This window comes from Leiobunum rupestre, chromosome 4 (genome assembly GCF_980474605.1).
Source record: "Leiobunum rupestre chromosome 4, qqLeiRupe1.1.hap1, whole genome shotgun sequence".
Lineage (NCBI taxonomy): Eukaryota > Metazoa > Arthropoda > Arachnida > Opiliones > Sclerosomatidae > Leiobunum > Leiobunum rupestre.
In genome coordinates, this window is record NC_143387.1 from 3,591,796 (window position 1) to 3,610,290 (window position 18,495).

At 31.5% G+C, this 18,495-nt stretch overlaps 1 protein-coding gene across 1 annotated transcript; it reads left to right on the forward strand.

The window, feature by feature from the left end:
* The first annotated feature begins 146 nt into the window (after positions 1–146).
* Positions 147–9,338, forward strand: LOC149945898 (ABC transporter G family member 20-like). The gene is made up of 6 exons (XM_090172342.1): positions 147–307; positions 1,613–1,790; positions 3,406–3,521; positions 4,166–4,502; positions 5,645–5,731; positions 9,080–9,338. Exons 1-6 carry the CDS (start codon positions 221–223, stop codon positions 9,289–9,291), a joined length of 1,017 nt encoding a protein of 338 aa, XP_090028468.1. The 5' UTR covers positions 147–220; the 3' UTR covers positions 9,292–9,338.
* The last annotated feature ends 9,157 nt before the right edge of the window (positions 9,339–18,495 follow it).

The window sequence follows — 18,495 nt, forward strand, 5'->3', positions numbered from 1 at the left end:
GGATTGCACCGAAAAGGACTCAGAATACCCAGTAATTTATCGAGGACGAATTCAATCCACATTAGGCACAATAAAATATTACCATAACGGAATATTTACATTAACATTGCGCAATATCAATATACTTCGTCGAAATTTGGCTCTTTTGCTTTTGAGCGTGATCCTTCCCGCAACTCAACTTTTCCTGTACTGCACGTACGTGGGTCGTGACGTCTTCGGAATGAATATCGCTATAGCCAATGAAGAGACACCAAATAGAATGAGCAAACTATATTTAGACAAAATTGATATCCTTAAATATAACAAAGTAAGTTTTTAACTTTATAAAAATTGAACTTCTTTTAAAAATCTAATACATTGTCTGTTTTAAAATTTGATTAACTCAAAATCGTCGTGTAGAGTTACTGCAATTCAGTTTTCGTCCCGAAAAAGACTTTATTTTCGTAGGTTTAGTATGTTTAAGTGAAGCATTTCCACCCCAGAAAAGTTTTTAATATTTAATTCACTAGTTTCCCTCTTTTTTAATCTTTACAATTTATAATTTATTTTTTTGTAGTTACTTTAAAACTTATTATTATAAACAAATTATCTTTTGATTATTTTTGATAATATCTTTTATCAAAAGATAATTTTATATTTCTAATTAGAGCAGCGCCTCGTACATAAAAAAGGAAAATATACTTAATCTTACCTAATCGCTTATATCGTTAGTGCGAAAAAATGCACATCGAAAATTAGTTTTGATCAATTGTTTATTGCTACAATAAGGTTAATCAGCTACACAACCACATTTAAATTAACTTTTAAAAAGCTTCAATGGGATCTTAGAATTTCAGAGTGGAACAGTCTTTACGGTTTATTTAGCAAATATTAATTTTGAAATACTTTTGGCTCAATTAACTATGATAGCTATAGTTAAATACACTAATCAAATCCATTGATGTGTCTAACCATATCGCAGTTGCAAAATTGGAAGGTCTAACTTACGCTTAACTAAATATATTTGCAGTGGCACCACCTATTTACGTGAGTTTAAAAATTTGAAAATATGAAGGTCATCTAGTCTTAGGTTTCTTAAAGGCGATATTAGAAATGGCCAGGTTAAATATAAATATCATTGCGTCCTCAGGTTTCAACCATAACTCTAGATATCATAATCCCAAGTCACTGATATATATATAGTGGGGTGGCGGAGTGGTTAGCACTTTCGCCTCGCAGCAAGAGGAGCCGGGTTCGATCCCAACTTGTGGCACTGGGTGAACACTCGGAACAACTCCTTCTGCGTAGAGTTTGCAAGTTCTCTCTCCACTGGTGTAAGGGGTTTTCCCTCGAGTTCTTCGGTTTCCCCTTCCATAAAAACTTGTCGAGGTTAACGGTAATAGTTAGTGTAGGGAGCTGTTGGCTCGATCTCGTGGCATGCAGGGCTTGCCACCACCCTCCTACGCATTGTAACCCGGCTACCTGAATTAATGGCTTCAAAAGTCGCATGATGACTTAGGCCTAAGGTGGTGCCTTGGGTATTAGCCTAGCTGATTATTGATTATTATTAATCATGTAATTACCATTTTAATTAATTTGTAACGTTTTATGTTGTATACTTAAATTGCATCAGGTGTACTTTAGTTCATTTGACGATGCTGTAGAATCCGTGAAGAATGGAGATTCTTGGGCCACAGTTCATATCAAAAGCAATTTTACGAAATGCCTTTTGAAGAGATTTCAACTCGGTTTGGCAGTTGACGCAAACACCATCCAATGCAGTTCACTTCTGGTGAACATGGACACAACTAGTATGAACTGACCATTTGTCTTTTTATTTTGGGTTATTTTTAATTTGATTTAATTTATATAATTATTTAATTACGGCTTAATTCTACAGAAAAACTTAAGTATCCTTAGGTAAGTATTTCTATCGCGGGGGACCTTGAAAGTAAACCCCGCCCATTCTAAGCGGAAATCATTAGCATGTCTATATATTTAATTAAATGTTTTTATTCATGCATATAATGAAAGTGTGTTTTAATATTCTTATCACTGATAATGAAATAAAATGTTTCGCGTAAAATCATCCGTTTATTATTTAAATATTATAAAATGATCAAATTGTGGGTGCATGAAAAATATGATTTAAAATATGTGCGAAAATTGAAATGACGCGAATTTATTCTATAATTCCGAAACTAGATTATATTGAAAGCCAATCATTGAAAGATTTTAATATTTATATCTTCGCTCGGGAATTGAGAAATAACGTTTCCCTTTTGCATTTGACTGAAGATGAATACTCGGAGACATCTGGTCTCTGTTCGAGGTGCCACATTGCTCAGCTAAAGCAGACATATCTCGGTAGCCCAGGTGAGGGGGACAAAGGACTTTAAGAAGAAAACTTTAAAATAAAGACCCTAGGGGAATGGTTTTGACCAACCCTTCAACCAGAGATTCTATGAATTTGCTGACTTTAGCGCGATGAGGAAATAAGGATTCCGGCTATGCTGAAAAGGCCGCTTCACAACTTATATTTACGATAGGACTTGCGACGAGTGTCTGGTAATTAGTTTTAATTAGAACACACCACCAAGCATTCGCCGCCGGCCGTTATAATTAATAGAAGAGGTGAACCTATCAAGTGCAGCTGTGTCAGGCATTCGCCATTTGAATTTCATCAAATCATCTTCAACCGTGACAGTTTCCATTCCGTTGTTTTACGCTTTGTTAACCTAAAAAAAATATGTAAAAAAATTTATTTTGAAGTTGAAAGAAGATCAGAAGGTTCTGGCCATTTCGGGTAGGCGATAATTTACATGTCAGCAAAAGGGTTATGGAATTTCAACTCAAAATTACCTGGACCATATTCTTATCAACCACTATTAGCTTAATACGGATTTATTGAATAAATGCAATAAAAGTTAATAAATTAAATAGTCAAACTGATAAATTTCTTAACAAAACGCCCCACGGTTTAAAATGCTTCGCATTACGTTCAGTGTAAAGTTGATGCAGCGTTTACAAACAATAGTTTCTAGAGATAGCTGCTCTATGAACTGACAGTAATATATCTTTCGGTCTTTCTTTTTTTATTTGTTACAAGAATTGCCAATTTTCACTAAAGGTGGTCGTGGTTGACTTTTTGGGGATAAATAATGCCCAACTTTTGTTTAGTGGCTTATGCATGCCCTATTTAAAAATAAAATAAAACAATTTTAGTTATACTCAAAAAAATTAATGTATTTTGGTTTTGGTTGGGCTAGCCCCACGAAATTTCACCATAAACATTTTGTATTGATCTTATTGGGAACACAATGTTAAAACTTAGCTTTGAGCTTTTAATAATTTTTACAAAGAGAACTGTTTATAATTTCGTGATAAATCAAATGAAATACTGTAAATTTTTAATATTTTTTGCAGATCATATAGTTTCATCGGCAGTGCTAAGAGAACTGTACAAGGCTTATGAACGCTTCTCAGATGAAATGTTGACTTCCCTGGGTAGCAATGCGGATGTAGGAAAGAGCCCGCTTCAAGTACGATCAAACTTCAAATACATTTTTGATTTTTTCGCGCACTCAGCGGAAAAGATATTTTGTAAGATTGAATGGAGTTTAAGACTGCCATCACACATACACTTTTTTATCTGAAAGTACTACAGAAATTAATTAGAAAGACTTAGAATGAAAACACTTATTATGCAATAAATCGTTTTTTAGTTTTTATTGTACAAGTGGTTTTTAAATATTATTATTGTATGTACAAATGCTGCCTCATTATCTTATAACTACAGAAATTAAGTAGCTTAAATGAAAATGAAAACCAAATTTTGTTTGGAATGACGGTGAACTGTTAGGACCTATGTTTTAAACCGCTAACGTTGAAGTTCTTCGTACTAAGAAAATAATAATACTTTACTAATATGTAATCAAATGAAAAAATTTAGGTTTTATTAAAAATGTAGGATAATTTTATTAAGTTGCGCTTAATTAAACAGTTTGCGTTAGTTGTACTGATTCAGGTATTCAGTAGTTTCAATAAACAACTTTTTATCCAAAAAAAAATATTATTTTATTTTCTAAGGGATGTATTTTCAAATAGTCGAAATTACGCTTAGAAAGAATCGGGTAACATTGGCCGTCGTAAGGAAGTATCAAATAAAGCTATTTTGTTATTTTAGTTCGTGAAGCCCATCCACGGAGACTTCGACATATCGTTCACGGAATACATTATTCCGTCTTACATCATATGCTGCTCATACTTCCTGGCGTTTATGTTGACGTCCATCACGCTGATCATGGAGAGAAACAGCGGAAACTTCGACCGTCTGATGGTGGCTGGAACCAGTCGAATCCAAATTCTGTTGTCTCATGTCATCACGCAATTATTTATCGTTTTGGTTCAAATAGCCATCGCTTTATTGGTACCGTTCCAAATTTACTCGATTCCGATCATCGGATCAGCCACGCTGGTTGGATTTTTAACTTTAATGCAAGGACTTTGCGGAATGACGTTTGGTAAGGGATCGTTAAGGCTCAGACTGGTTTAGCAAATTTTGGAAAAATAATTGTTCAGGCAGTAAATATATTTTCAATTTTTAAAACGACTTACTTTTGAGATACAAAATATTTTATCCATCTTATTATTAAAAGAAAGGTAAAATATGAAAGCTTTGGAGAAAACAGCTTATTTAAGCCGATGAGAAGATGGTTTTCATACAACCGTCAACCAACTCTTATGACATGAAATTTGGACGCTACATGACAAGGGGGGTGCATTTAAGGACTCGACAGTTTGATTTTTTGCTTAATGTTCAGGAAAGATGGCTCTAATGAGGGTATTTCAAAAATTAATGCTTAACTCTTTCACTTGGACAAAAATACAATTTACATTAAAACCAATTAATTAATGAAATGTGTGTCCTCAAATTTCTATTTCCTATGTTCTGGAAATAATTTTAGAAATAAATTAAATCCTAAATTTTGTAAAAGGCAACATTTTACACCATAAGGTACCTAGCTTCCCCATTTTGTTGGGGAATTTTATCTTGTGATAGTTAAAATCTTTCTGTTGCCTTGGCAAAAGGGTCCAATCAAAGATAACAAAAATGTTAAGACATTTCCCGTGAGTAACGCTTTCAGGCCCGGACACCAGCGTCTTTTCAATATGCTAATCATATTTACTTGTTTAATTCATCTTAATTGGTATGACTCCAGCTTTAGCCATATAACAAGGTGGACCTGTTTTTTAGGATTTTCTCATCATTAAAAAGTTAACCATTTTCCAACATTTTTAATAAAATACAAAGGTCTTAAACCCAATTTTTGGTTAATAAAAGAGTCAAACTATATTGATATTATAAAAATGCTTAAAGGCGTAAATTGCAAATTCAGTTCGCGCTTCAATTATATTTCCAACCGTAGGAAAAACAACAAGTGCTAACCCTTATAAGCTTTTTTACACATATTACAGCGATAACATATTCTTTGGTTAACCAAAATATGTAATCAGGTACAGTTATAGCCAAGGAGTACATAAACGCATTTAAAGAATGCTATAAATGTTGCACATTATTTTTAGAAAATTCATTTTAACAGCTTTTAATCGTTTTCTTAAAAATAATTCAAAGAGTTTACATTTATTACTTAAAACGTTGCAGGTCTTTTGGTGTCAGCTATCACAAAAAATACCGAAGGCGTCATGATGTTTGGAGTCGGAGTTTTATATTCTAACATTGTGCTGGCAGGTAATTTAGAAACGAATTACAGAACTTAAGGAACCCAACCTCCGGTAAATCCTTCAATATTTTACCAATAATTAAAATTTAGATAAATATACAATACAATAAAAAAACGTTACAACTGTTTTCAAAAGTTGAGATAGTTTGGGCGATTTCATCACGTAAGAATCGATAATTTTTCGATTTCGTAAAAAAAAAAAGGTTTTCCCCACTGGTATAAGAATTGATTTCCAAACGTATAAAACTCATTAATAACAAAACTAGTTAATATAGCTGAAGTTACTTGATTTAAGTATTTAGGGAACGAAAATAAAGAGATACAAAATAAACAGATACAATTTACAAAAACCAATAGCTTGTATCAAAAAACCCTAAAAAGAATTTCTAAATGCTGCAGTTAAATTTGTTGTCCTTACGGTCCCTTTTTTGAAGGTCAAGATAACCATGTTTATATCAGATATTTTTCTTTATTTAAGAATAATTTTAGATGAATATATTGAAGGTTGAGATCACCATTTACTAAAGTTCGCCCATTGCTAATTCTAAGAATATAATTTCCTTTTTCCCGTTTCTAAAAAACCCAAGTAGTTCGAACTTTCAAAGCACGTAATGCCTTACATGTCTAAAGGGCCAGAATATAAAATCAGTTGCGTATTTGGCAGAATCTACTTACTTCTTTGGAAACATTTCCGTGGCGCATTTAGATTCGCCTTTTGGGGTAATTTTAAATGCAGTAAGCGTAACAAATTGGGTTTCAAACACTGCAATTTACCTTTAATACGAAATATGCATTATTAAATAAGAAAGGCTAGTGTCCAAGACACTGCCTCGGGCGTCAGTCATCTATCCAAGTTTCCCAGCAAACACAAATCGTCCCTGGGACGTCCCACCATGGTCCTTAGAGCCCAGCTTGGTCCCGTCCAAAATTCGTCCTACGGGACGAATAACGGACGTCCCATTTTAGTCCTCGTAGAACCAATTTCGTGACATCCGATATTTAGCCCAATCGACGTCGCATGGATCTCCACTATTCGTCCGAAATGTTTCGTCCATCAATGCTATCTAGAGGTGCGTTTATCAGCAATTAATTTTAATTTTTTTCACCTGTATTTCTATTTGAGCTGATAATGATTAATGAACCACAAAATATTAATTTTATTAAGAATATTATTATTTAAATTTACGAGTTTATTTAACGTGAATTAATGAAATTACGTGTTAAATCAAACCTACTTAATTATTTAATTAATTTTTTCTGTTCTTAATTTTTATATTTTTTTATATTATTATTTTCTTGATTTTTATTTCCATTATTTTCATTTGATGAATTATTTCTACAATCACAGCCAATTACTGCGAAAAAGCTGATCTAAGTTGGCCGAGCTAAAGTCCTTTTAAAATATCTGGTAGCCCAGTTTGTAGTTTCTTTTGTACGACGCCATTACTCGATAGTTTGGAATCGGTCACCATAAAGTACATAATGCGTTCTACACAAACGTTAAAGATTATAACATAGTAATCTCTAGTATTGCTGATAATATATCATAAGAGTAAGTATTTTATTAAAAAACTGTTTGATTTTTTTAATGATTTTAACTCGATTTTTTTAATGTGTCTTTTACGGTGGTAGGAAGAAAATAATGTTTGATCAAAGTCTATTCATTTTGGATCTGTACATGTTTATTATTCATTACTCTCACTGAGTGGTTCGCCTAAAGCTTTATTTCATTTTGTTATATTTTGTATATTGAATTTGGAATTCCAAAAGTAAGATTTGCGTGTAATTCTCCGAATGTTATTGAAGGTTCGCTGTTTTTAAAGTTCATTTTGCACCTGTACATGTTTCAATTTAACTTTTTAAGTTTATTATTCATTACTCTCACTGAACGGTTCGCCTAAAGCTTTATTTTATACTGTGATAATTTATATAGTTAAATTGTAATTCCAAAAGTCAGATTTGCAGTGTATTCTCCGAAAGTTAAGGAAGGTTCGCTGTTTTTAAAGTTCATTTTGGACCTGTACATGTTTCAATTTAACTTTTTAAGTTTATTATTCATTACTCTCACTGAACGGTTCGCCTAAAGCTTTATTTTATACTGTGATAATTTATATAGTTAAATTGTAATTCCAAAAGTAAGATTTGCGTTGAATTCTCCGACTGTTAGGGAAGGTTCGCTGTTTTTAAAGTGGGGGGGATTGATCAAACACTGGTGGTCTTTCTTGACCTTGAATATGGGTTACCTGGTTTGAACTATAGATGGCGCCAGGTTTGCGGTCTATAGTTCAAAACCCGGGGTTTTTAAACTAGGAATTAGGACGACTTTTGTATGTCGTATAAATTTAAGCTAAAACTAACAAAATTTAAGTTTTTTTAACGAAAATTGGTTGAAATCGTTATAATAGATATTAAAATTAAGCTTCGAGAAACAGTAATTTCTAGAGTACATTTTTCATCCGACAGTCTTAATTTTTTTTAAGGAATAGTATTAAATGGCTTAGTTTTATTTTGATTCTGATTTAAAAATTGATTTTATTGTTTTTTTACATTTGTATAAGGAAGGTTATTTAATTTTTTAATAGTTTAGTTCGAAATTTATTTTGTTATATAAAAATTAAATAACTATATAAGTTTTGTAATTTATATGTTAACTGCTAATACTTGCAGAGTTCGTGTTATTACAATCAAATTGTACAGTTGTTGCTGGATTTTTTCCATTATCTTGTATTTTAATCTTTTGAATAAAATTTTAATATCAAGTTTGGCTTTTTAAATTATTTGTTCAGAATACGATATCCAATGAACGTCCTAGTTCCATCCCTATTGAGCCATGATTGAACCAAATTAAAGGCCTAAAGACATCTCTAGGTTTTATAGAAAGACATCCAGGGGACGACCGCCGTAATTGCCGTTGGATGTCCGAAAACTCGTCCCCGGGACGTACTACGGCTATAGACAAACCGGACATTTGGACGTCCAACCGACGTCAACCCCGGATTTTGGGATGTCCTACGGACGAAGGCAAGATCCGAGTGTGCCGTCTATCGGATGTCCATAGGACGTGTTTGTGGTTGCTGGGTTAATGCCTGTAAATCAGGTAGCCGGGTTACCACGCGTAGGAGGTTGTTGGCAAGCCCTTTATGCCACGCCAGCATACAACTCCCTACCCTCACTATTACCGAAAACCCCTAAAACCCGTGGATGAATAATCCTTACGTGATAAGGTACTACTATTACAAATTTGTCCTAAAAATTAAAAAAAAAATATATAATTTGAAAATACACCTTAATGTTTGACTTTCCTACTTTAAGATATTTTTGTTCACTTATTAAAAGAATTTCTTCCTATTCCACAGGTTTCTTCTGGCCCTTGGAAGGTTCTCCCAAAGTAATCCGTTACATCGCGTATTTCTTACCAATGACCCTGCCAACAGAAGCCGTTCGAGCAGTAATAGCCAAAGGACATGACTTAACGACTAGTACAGTTTGGCTGGGCTTAACATCGGCCACTGTTTGGACCCTTGTATTTTTAATAGGAGCTGCTGTAATTTTCCAAATAAAAAAATAAAATTTTATAGCAATTAAAAAATATTGTATTAAAACCATTTGCATTAAATGCCGGAATAGTAATATCAATCAAATTTCAGAAAGTTGGTATTTTTCAAGTAAATTACTATACATAAAGAGCGGTTCGTTTAAATTATTTCATACTTGCATATAATAACAGATTTCAATTAAATGTTAATTTTTGACATCTGATAGGGAACTTTGTTCCCTAGGAGGGGTTTTACAATCACCGTGTCTGTTTGGGTGTTTGCATGTCTGTCTGTTGTTCACAGTACCGGGGCAAAATAGTTCAAATTCCTGTTTGCGTTGCGACGTGAGTGGGTGGGTGGTGCATTTTGGGATGGACCGAGCGCTTAGGGTTACGTTTAACGTCTTCGCATCCAAATGGCAGATTTTCAACCAAATTTAAGTGGGATCTGAACTCGAGCCTTCTTTACATGACAAACGAGGGTTTACTACAGAACCACCGACACATTTTTTATTACAACCATATTTAGAGTAACAACTTTGGGGAAAGTCCGTCTTCTTTTACATTTTTATGAATTTATTAAAGTCAATTTATCCTTTAATTAATTTACGTTAATAAGTTTATAAAAGTAAATTTATTTTGTGAGGTTTCATTTTTTATAGATTAAATTAAAATTAATTAATATGATTTACAATATGATTGTGGCCAGGAATCGAACACGAGTCACTAAATTAGAAAACAATGTAAATTTTTTGAGATCAGAAAATTGGTTTTAAAATTTAAAATTCTAGATTGGTGCAGAGCCTAATCGGAATGAGGTTCTCTAAAACAGCTATCGATCCAGGATCCTTTGTTATACTTGAATCCGTTAAGTTTCATTCTGTTTAAGCGCCTGCTTTGGCATTCAAAATAGCCCAATCAATTCAATACGTGACAATCATATCAAACCTTTTACTTAAATTTGAATTTTCATATTTTAATGTTAGGAGGCTAAAACAAATGTTTAAAAGCTAAAGTAATTAAATTTAATAGTTTTAAACATGGGAATATTTATAAGAAAGAGTGAAAAACCACGAAAGTTAAAATGTGCACAATGTAAAAACTCTATTGAGCTAGACATCACTGAATCCTATTATATTAAAAAATCAATGAAAAAAAACAATTGCCTAAATCGCGACTTTCGATCTGGTATAGACAAGCTTAATAATTGGAAAAAATTGTTATAACGAGGTTATAAATAATTGACACAAATGTAAAAACGGTACACACCCCTGAAGACGGCACAATAACGTGACCGAAACTAGTCGGGTCGAATATTTTCAATTTTAAATAAAAAAATTTGTGCACATTTTAACTTTCGTTGTTTTTCACTATTTCTTATATTAACTTGCACAAGTAGCTAGAATTTTTAAATTATGTGAATATTTTCTGTGTTTCTCTAGCTTTCAAGGCCAAAAACCTAAAAAATGGCAGAGATTTTGCAAACACACGTGATCAATTATATCGACTTATTTCTAATTCCTCAACAGACTGCTTTCCGTAATTAATCTTGATCCGCATCCGGCCAATATGTTCAAACTTAAGTCCAAAATAAAAGTTTTAAACTAAAAAATGCGTCGAAACAGAAGTAAATAATCCAAGTGGGCATTATTAACATTTTAGAGAGACGCCAATTTTCGATAATTCTCCCCTTTTTTCGTTCTCTCCTGTGGAAAATTCCTTCCAAAAATTATACAAATAAGCCTAAATTTCGAAAAATTTCTAAACGTAAAAATTTTAAATGTTAGGCGGAGATTTTTAATTCGATTTGTTAGTCACGTACCAGATATTCTACACCGTACTTATAATTATTTCAAGGTCTATACGGTCCACATTTCGCGTTTTTAATTTACGCTCGAAGGCTTTTTGGTACAAGTATCGTTTAAAGTTTTGTAATTTTCTAAATAAATCTAAGTTTTCGCTTTTTGTGCCACATTTTTCAAATTTCTTAAAAAAAAATAATGAATAAATTAGAAACCATTAAATCTTGACATGAATATTTCCTGTCAATTTAATAACCTTGGAATACTTCAGCAAAAAATGAAATCCACAAAAAGATAACTTGATTATTTTAGCTATTGCGAAAAATTTAATGGTAAATATTTGAATAAAATACAAAGTGAATTGTTGTTCAATAAAATTTCCTAAATATATTACTATTGGATAATAAACCACTTTGAATATTTAAATTGCATTTAAAAAATAGTGGTACGTAAGAATATTTTCAACTATCTTTAAAATTAATCAGGTTTTTAAATTCTTAATTTTTGGAATGGTCTGTAAAGAAATATCTGAAAGGAACTAATCACAAATTTTTCATTTCATTGGTCAGCCAGCCTGCGTCTCCTAAACTGTTCCTGTTCGCCACCACATTTGGATCACGCGCATGATTTAATATCGATAACGGATTTCGTCCAACGAGGAAAGTATATTTATTTATCTACTACAACTAAAGTGACAAAAAGCAGCTCATTTTACGATGCAGATAAATGTCATTGTACTGTGAATTCTTGTGTTGAAAACAAAATGCTCATCTAACGTCAGTAGTTATAATGTATCATGATCAAAGCGCGGTCTCGCGGACATCACAGGCAGATTGGATCTGTGTAAGAACATCAGAAAGGAAATAGTCACATCGTCTGTATTTAGAAATGTCTTTTGTACTAAATTCTTCTGGTTTGGTTTGGAACAAGTCTGCCAGGTCAATAAAACCGTCAGAAAGAGATTTGGCTAAAAACCAGTGACGCTATTATAGCGGAAATCAAAATTCTTAAAGCCCCGCAAACACAAGACAAAGTCAAAAACCTAAAATTACTAACGAAAGAAAGAATTAACGAAGCAGCAATTAGAGAAGAAGCGATAAAACGAGCCTAAATAATATAGACTCAAAAATTTACCAATTTTAAATATCTCTGACTTTATCAGGTTTCGAAATATTAGATATTAAAACAAAAATGTTTTTACCAAATAATTTTAAAAGTAGATTTAAGGGTAGGAATAATTTCTTATCCACCAAGAACCAAATATTATTGATATCTTAGATTTAGTGACCTTGGTTTTTGTAACTATATTAAAAAATTAGGTATATTTTAGTTAAATGTAGTCAAATTTCGTTAACTTCAATAAATTGATCTACATATTCTGCAGATTGAAATGTATATATTCTAAAACCGTTTGCTTGAAACCGTAAAAGTAAATTAAAATAATTCAATTTTTAAAGGAGTTACGAGCGTACGTCCAGAGTTTATTATTTTGATAAACTCTTTAAACTCATTTCTAAACTAGACTTAAGTCACCTATATGATTTTAACTTTATTTTTCTAACAATTGACCCGATTTAAAATTTAAAAATATTGAATATAATTGCATATTATGGTAATAGTTTTTTTTATAAGAGATGGCATTATATGCTTATTAGTTATGCGGCTCTAAATTCAAAATTTGAAACAAAATAATAATTTCTTCGATTTTTATTCAAATTAACGTTATTTTAAATATTCCTCATTACATTTAATTTTTAAGCTTGGCGGAAAATATAAAGAATCTTCAAAATGCGTACCAATGTAGAACGAAATACCGCCATTAATATCTGTACCATATCTATTATCTACCACCGAGTTAATTTATCCCAGAAACAAACTTTTTCTGATACTAATTAATCCCATATTAGCTCTGCCCACGACAATCGATCCCAGATAAAAACTTCCCCTACACATGAGATACACCATCCTTCAGACGAATTATATCTTAGGATGCTTAAACCAGATATTGCTCATCGTTTAGAAAACATATCCCCGAGACAAACACTTTCTAAACTATTCGGGTCATTCCACGACAAACGGCCACAGGTTGTCAACCCTATCCTCTCAGATTTCATTTAAAATTCGTTCTTGGCGTTTTTTTTGTCGAAACAGCCGATTTTTCAAGTATATTTGCATTCGATAAATAGTTGTTAAGAAAATAAACATTGCCAAATGGCAAAAAATGACAAAAATGGCCCTGACCCCCGAAATAGGCAATTAAATTTCTTAGATATCCTATGTTATTAAAACAAGCATTGATTGAACGACATTATCCTGCGCCCAGTGGCGGCTTAAGAAGGCTGGGTTCCCGGGGCGGCGGCAGTGTTTTGTGACACCCCCCAGGACCGTGCAAAGTTTTCGCGGATCCGTCTTCTTCAATATTAATCGTTCTGATTTGCACCCCCCCCCCTCGAGCTTCTCCGATGGCACCCCCTGCTGCCCTGGTACACGGGACGGACCGCCCCCCCCCCGCCCCCCTTAGGCCGCCGCTGCCTGCGCCTTCCTTAAATAATTTTCGAAATTTTGTACTTGAGTTCTTTTTAATTTTACTTATTTTTTCGATTTCCCAATATAAAAGTTTTGGTTCTCGATATATAATAATATAATAATATAACCACAACCTTTGTCTGACGCAAAATATCCCAACGATTTACTAAACGTGCCATTAACGTTGCGTCATACAAACTCTTACTAAAAATTAACCGTATCTGAGACCCGTTGAGGATAATATTTATCTCCGTTACACGTTATCTTTGACACCAGCATTCGCTGAGTCTACATGTAACTAAGCCCCAACTTACAATCTTCGAGTTGAAATATCCGCCACTAAGCCGTTTTTTTAGATTTGGTTATGAAGAAAAGGAATATATAATAAGAACAGGTTTCAGCTATGCTGAGGAACATGTAAAATTAAAATTATTAAGCCATTTCGCCGCATACAAAAAAGAGCGGTTTTTAACAGGAAGTAAGGTTGATTGTACAAACTGTATAAATACCATAAAATGAAGTTACATGTGCTAGTTCTAAAATTTATTTAATAATTACTTTTTGGTGATCGTGTATTCTTAAGTAAATATTATATAACATTTTTCTTAATAATCCGGGTACCCAAGAGATATAATATTCTATTTTAAAAACCCATCAAATAATATAAGGTATCAGCTTCAAAAATTAAAACTGGATTTTTATTATATAGCTAACTAATTGATTAATTATCTAATGTCGACGTCAACTTTAAATCTATTTAATCCTAAAAACTTAATAAAACCACATTTAAATAAAAAAATATTGAAAAACAAATCTTACTACCTCTCAAAGGACTTTTATTAATATTATTATTTCCCGAAAATTATTGGATAATTTAAATATTTCCTAAAGAATAAATATTGCTTAAAAATTTGCTATTAAAAGTCTCAGAAAGAAAGTATTTAGGGTATTGATAATTTAATTTCTTAAGCTAATAAAATTTAAATGACTCTACTCGACATAGTCGTTTCGTTTCGATAGTTGATAATTCTATTTCAGTATATTTAAAAGACTTTAGACTTTAACAAGATCAAGTGCCTCAGCTAGAAACGTTTAAGTATTTATATCAGACTGATTTTTTTTTAAATTGACGTTTCATCTTTCACTGGCGAATTTATTCTTGATGTTTAGCATGGATATTCTATAAATAATCTACAGTTTCTTAGTTAAATGAAAAAAGTTGAAGCTTTTTTTACAACTAAACCCAAACATTAGGTTCAAACGTATTACAATATCTCAAATTCTATTGAAATTTCTTGGTTGTTATTAAAATGCTGATGTTATCTAAATTATTATAACCCTGATGATGGAACAATAGTGCGTCCGAAACTAGTCGGGTTGTAACTATTTATATGTTTTTCAATAAAATATTATTGTGCACTTGAAATATCGTTAATTTATGATTTGTTCTAACGAACTTTTATGGTTGACATTAGAGACAATTATATTTTATTAATTTGCATATATATATATATATATATATATATATATATATATATATATATATATATATATATATATATATATATATATATATATATATATATATATATATATATATATATATATATATATATTAGGTTTAAAATATTTTTCTTTTTACCAAATTTACATGAGACGCTGATGTAAATTTTGTAAAAAGAAAAATATTTTAAACCTAAATATATATATGTAGAGCTCGGCAAAACAGATCAATTAACCGCAAAAATTACGATTTAACTGTTTATTCGTGGATATTATCCAGACTAAAAAGCAATTTAACATGTAAAAATAATAGGTTTATTCGGATAATTTGTGGATAAATGTGTGTTTTGGATAAAAATAAATAAAGTGATTAATTCTTATCCAAACGCCGAGCTCTATATATATGCAAATGTAATTAAGTTTTTATTTATTACAAACTTATACTATACTAACAATCGCATATAGTAACAACTGTACCACATAATCGAAGCCATTATAAAAATCTTTACCCATTAAATACAAATTCCTTTTATTAAATCCATTTTTACCCATTTTGATCAAATTGACCAATATTGTTCAGACGTTGTTCAAATATATCGATTTCATCAAACCTATACCTTAATTTTGTTATTTATTTAATTTTTTTTTAAATTTTTATTAAATTTTATGAAAATTAATTAATATTTATGATGTTGGTCAAATTTGGTCAAATTTATCTTGTTTGATCAGACATTGTTAAAATTTATCTATTTCATTAAATTTATAAATTATTTTGATAAATATTTCATATTTTATTAATTTTAATTAAATTTGATCAAAATTAAGCAATATTTCACATAAGAATAAAATTTAGTCAAATTTATCTTTTTCTGGGAATTTGATAAATAGACCAATTGATTTGCCATCAAATTTGAGTTTTTTATCCCTACAAGTGATTTCCATTAGTTTAACATGACATCTTCCCACTTTTACCCATTTTGATCAAAATTGATCAAAACTTGACCAATTTTAATTTTTTTCGTCAATTTTGATCAATATTTACTCTTTTTGGCATTTTCAAAAATTTTTATTTTTTTAAGATTTTTTACAGAAATATTTTTTCAAAATCAAATGTTATTTTCGGTAAGGAATTTTCGAAATTGTGTTGTCAAAAACATTTTTGGTTACCATGGCAAAACTAATGCCCGTCGAAACTTTTCCCTTTGGGAATTTTCATGATTCATTAAGGCCTACTTAACCCCAGAGTTTGAACAAAATCGGTGAGTTGCACCTCGGGTAGTCTCCTTGTTAGTTACAAAACACTCTATTAAATTAAAATATTAAAAATCGTCGTTTTTTATTCTGTACCGTAAACAAAGAATAATATAAAAGTCACAAAATTATTTATAGAAAAACCTTATTTGTTTAAAAGATTCTAATAATTTCCAAATACTTTTAAGTTTGGTTTGTAAGGTTATTTTGAATAAAAATTGTCATTTTCAAACCCATGATTAATCAAATTAGACATCATTCGCTTCATTGAAAGATGGTTAAGGGAATCTGTTTCTGTACTTTTGTGTACAACAATTAAAACTTTTTTAATTTTAAATCTCAGGGCAATGAACCCTTTTGTTAATTAAAATATTTATAATTGAACTAAACTGGTTTTTACGGAGTCAATGATTAGTATTTTGAGTTCGGTGTAAATTAATTCTGATACAGGTTAGTAATTTTTTAAATACGATTTCTAATTTTAAAATATTAGATTAACAGGTGCTTATGTAAATAACCGAACAATACAAGATGGACGACATCACCAATGATCAAAAAAAGTGTTTACGAGGGAAAGTTGTTACTTGGCTTGGTAACGCGCCTAAAAACTTCATTTATCTCCGTTTTCCATGAAGCAAAACGCCGTGGTATAAAATTTAGGGCTTTTATTCCCCACGGGGGCGCATGTTAACAAAAAATAAATTTTGAGTCCCATCAAAGTGAATGCATTTGATTTTCTGGTTGATATAACTTTCGTCGTAAGCGCACCATTGATGGTTCGAAAATTCTAAATTAAACCAAACACAAATCAGTGCTATATAGGACCTGTATCGAAAGCTCCTCTTATGGTGCCATGTACGATTTTTGTGTAAAACACCTTTAAAGGTGTCTTATAATATTTTGACGAACGCATTTTTTATAGATACCGCATAGGATTGGTCTCGAACGCACCTTTAAGGGTTCCGTAATGTAAATGCACCAAAACAACCTTTAAGGGTGCCAATGTTTATAAGTGTGTTGTGGTTAGTTTGACCTGAACGCTTTCTGGACGCTCTGGTCCCAATGGACCCAACTCATGAACCTGCATATCTCATGACTGTGTTATTTTGACAATAATTATATTTATATAGATTTGTTATTGTTTATGTGTGGGTTTTTATTTGTAGGCATGGTTCTCGGTAATGAAATAACTGATTTTTTTTAAAGAAGTCTTTTTCACTTGTGTGTTAAAGCTAAAAACCATGAAGCTTGAACTTTCATTTAATATTTTGTCTGTCCATAACGGCTGATCTTGAAGCTATAGCTTGTAAAATGGACCATCCAAATATAAACCTTGAAACCTCTGCCTCTTTTGCAAAGGAATGTTGCTATTTTACAAATGCTGACCGCAAACGAAAATTGGCGCTAATCCATAATATACAAAAATATAATTAAGAGCTCCTTTTGAATGCCTAAAACGTTTCTCAAGTGATTCCCAAAAGATTAAAGCGATGCATTCAAAATGAAATTGGATTTTAAATATTGATGACGGTTAATGGTTTTTAATAGTTCCAGTTTTTGTTTCAAAGACCAGTTTTTTAATTCAAAGGATTTCAACTCACTAATATTCCATTTATAGTTTCACAATTTTGATCACGTATTTAAAGTAACTACGCACTTTGTAACTTTTTATCAGGAGTTATCTGTACAATTTTTCATACGCTGCGGTTTGGCGTCTTTCAAAAATTAGTTTCTTTAATTATTTCCCCAACATTTTATTGATAATTTTAATGAAAAAGACCATTCAGGATAAAATTCATTATTCAGCAAGCGTTCAAATAAAAATTAAATCGAATAATTTGGCTCTTTAAGAAACACTAGTTATTTTATTTAAATCAAAAGATTAGAAGATGAAGTTTTACAAGGAAAGTTTTGTAACATACAGGGTGAAACGTTATACATTTGTCATTTTCCAGCGCACACAGGGCAAACAGCTCTACAATCACCGGAAAGGTTCAAAGTACAATAAATTTTCTAATGTGCCCTTCGTTTCAAGGCAAACGGGATACGGGTTTAATTAATTAAAACTGTGATGCGTGACATCTAGCGTAATGACGAAAGCCTTTGATATCAGTTTTCACCAATGTACTTTTTCAAAGCTCTTTATCAATATGTA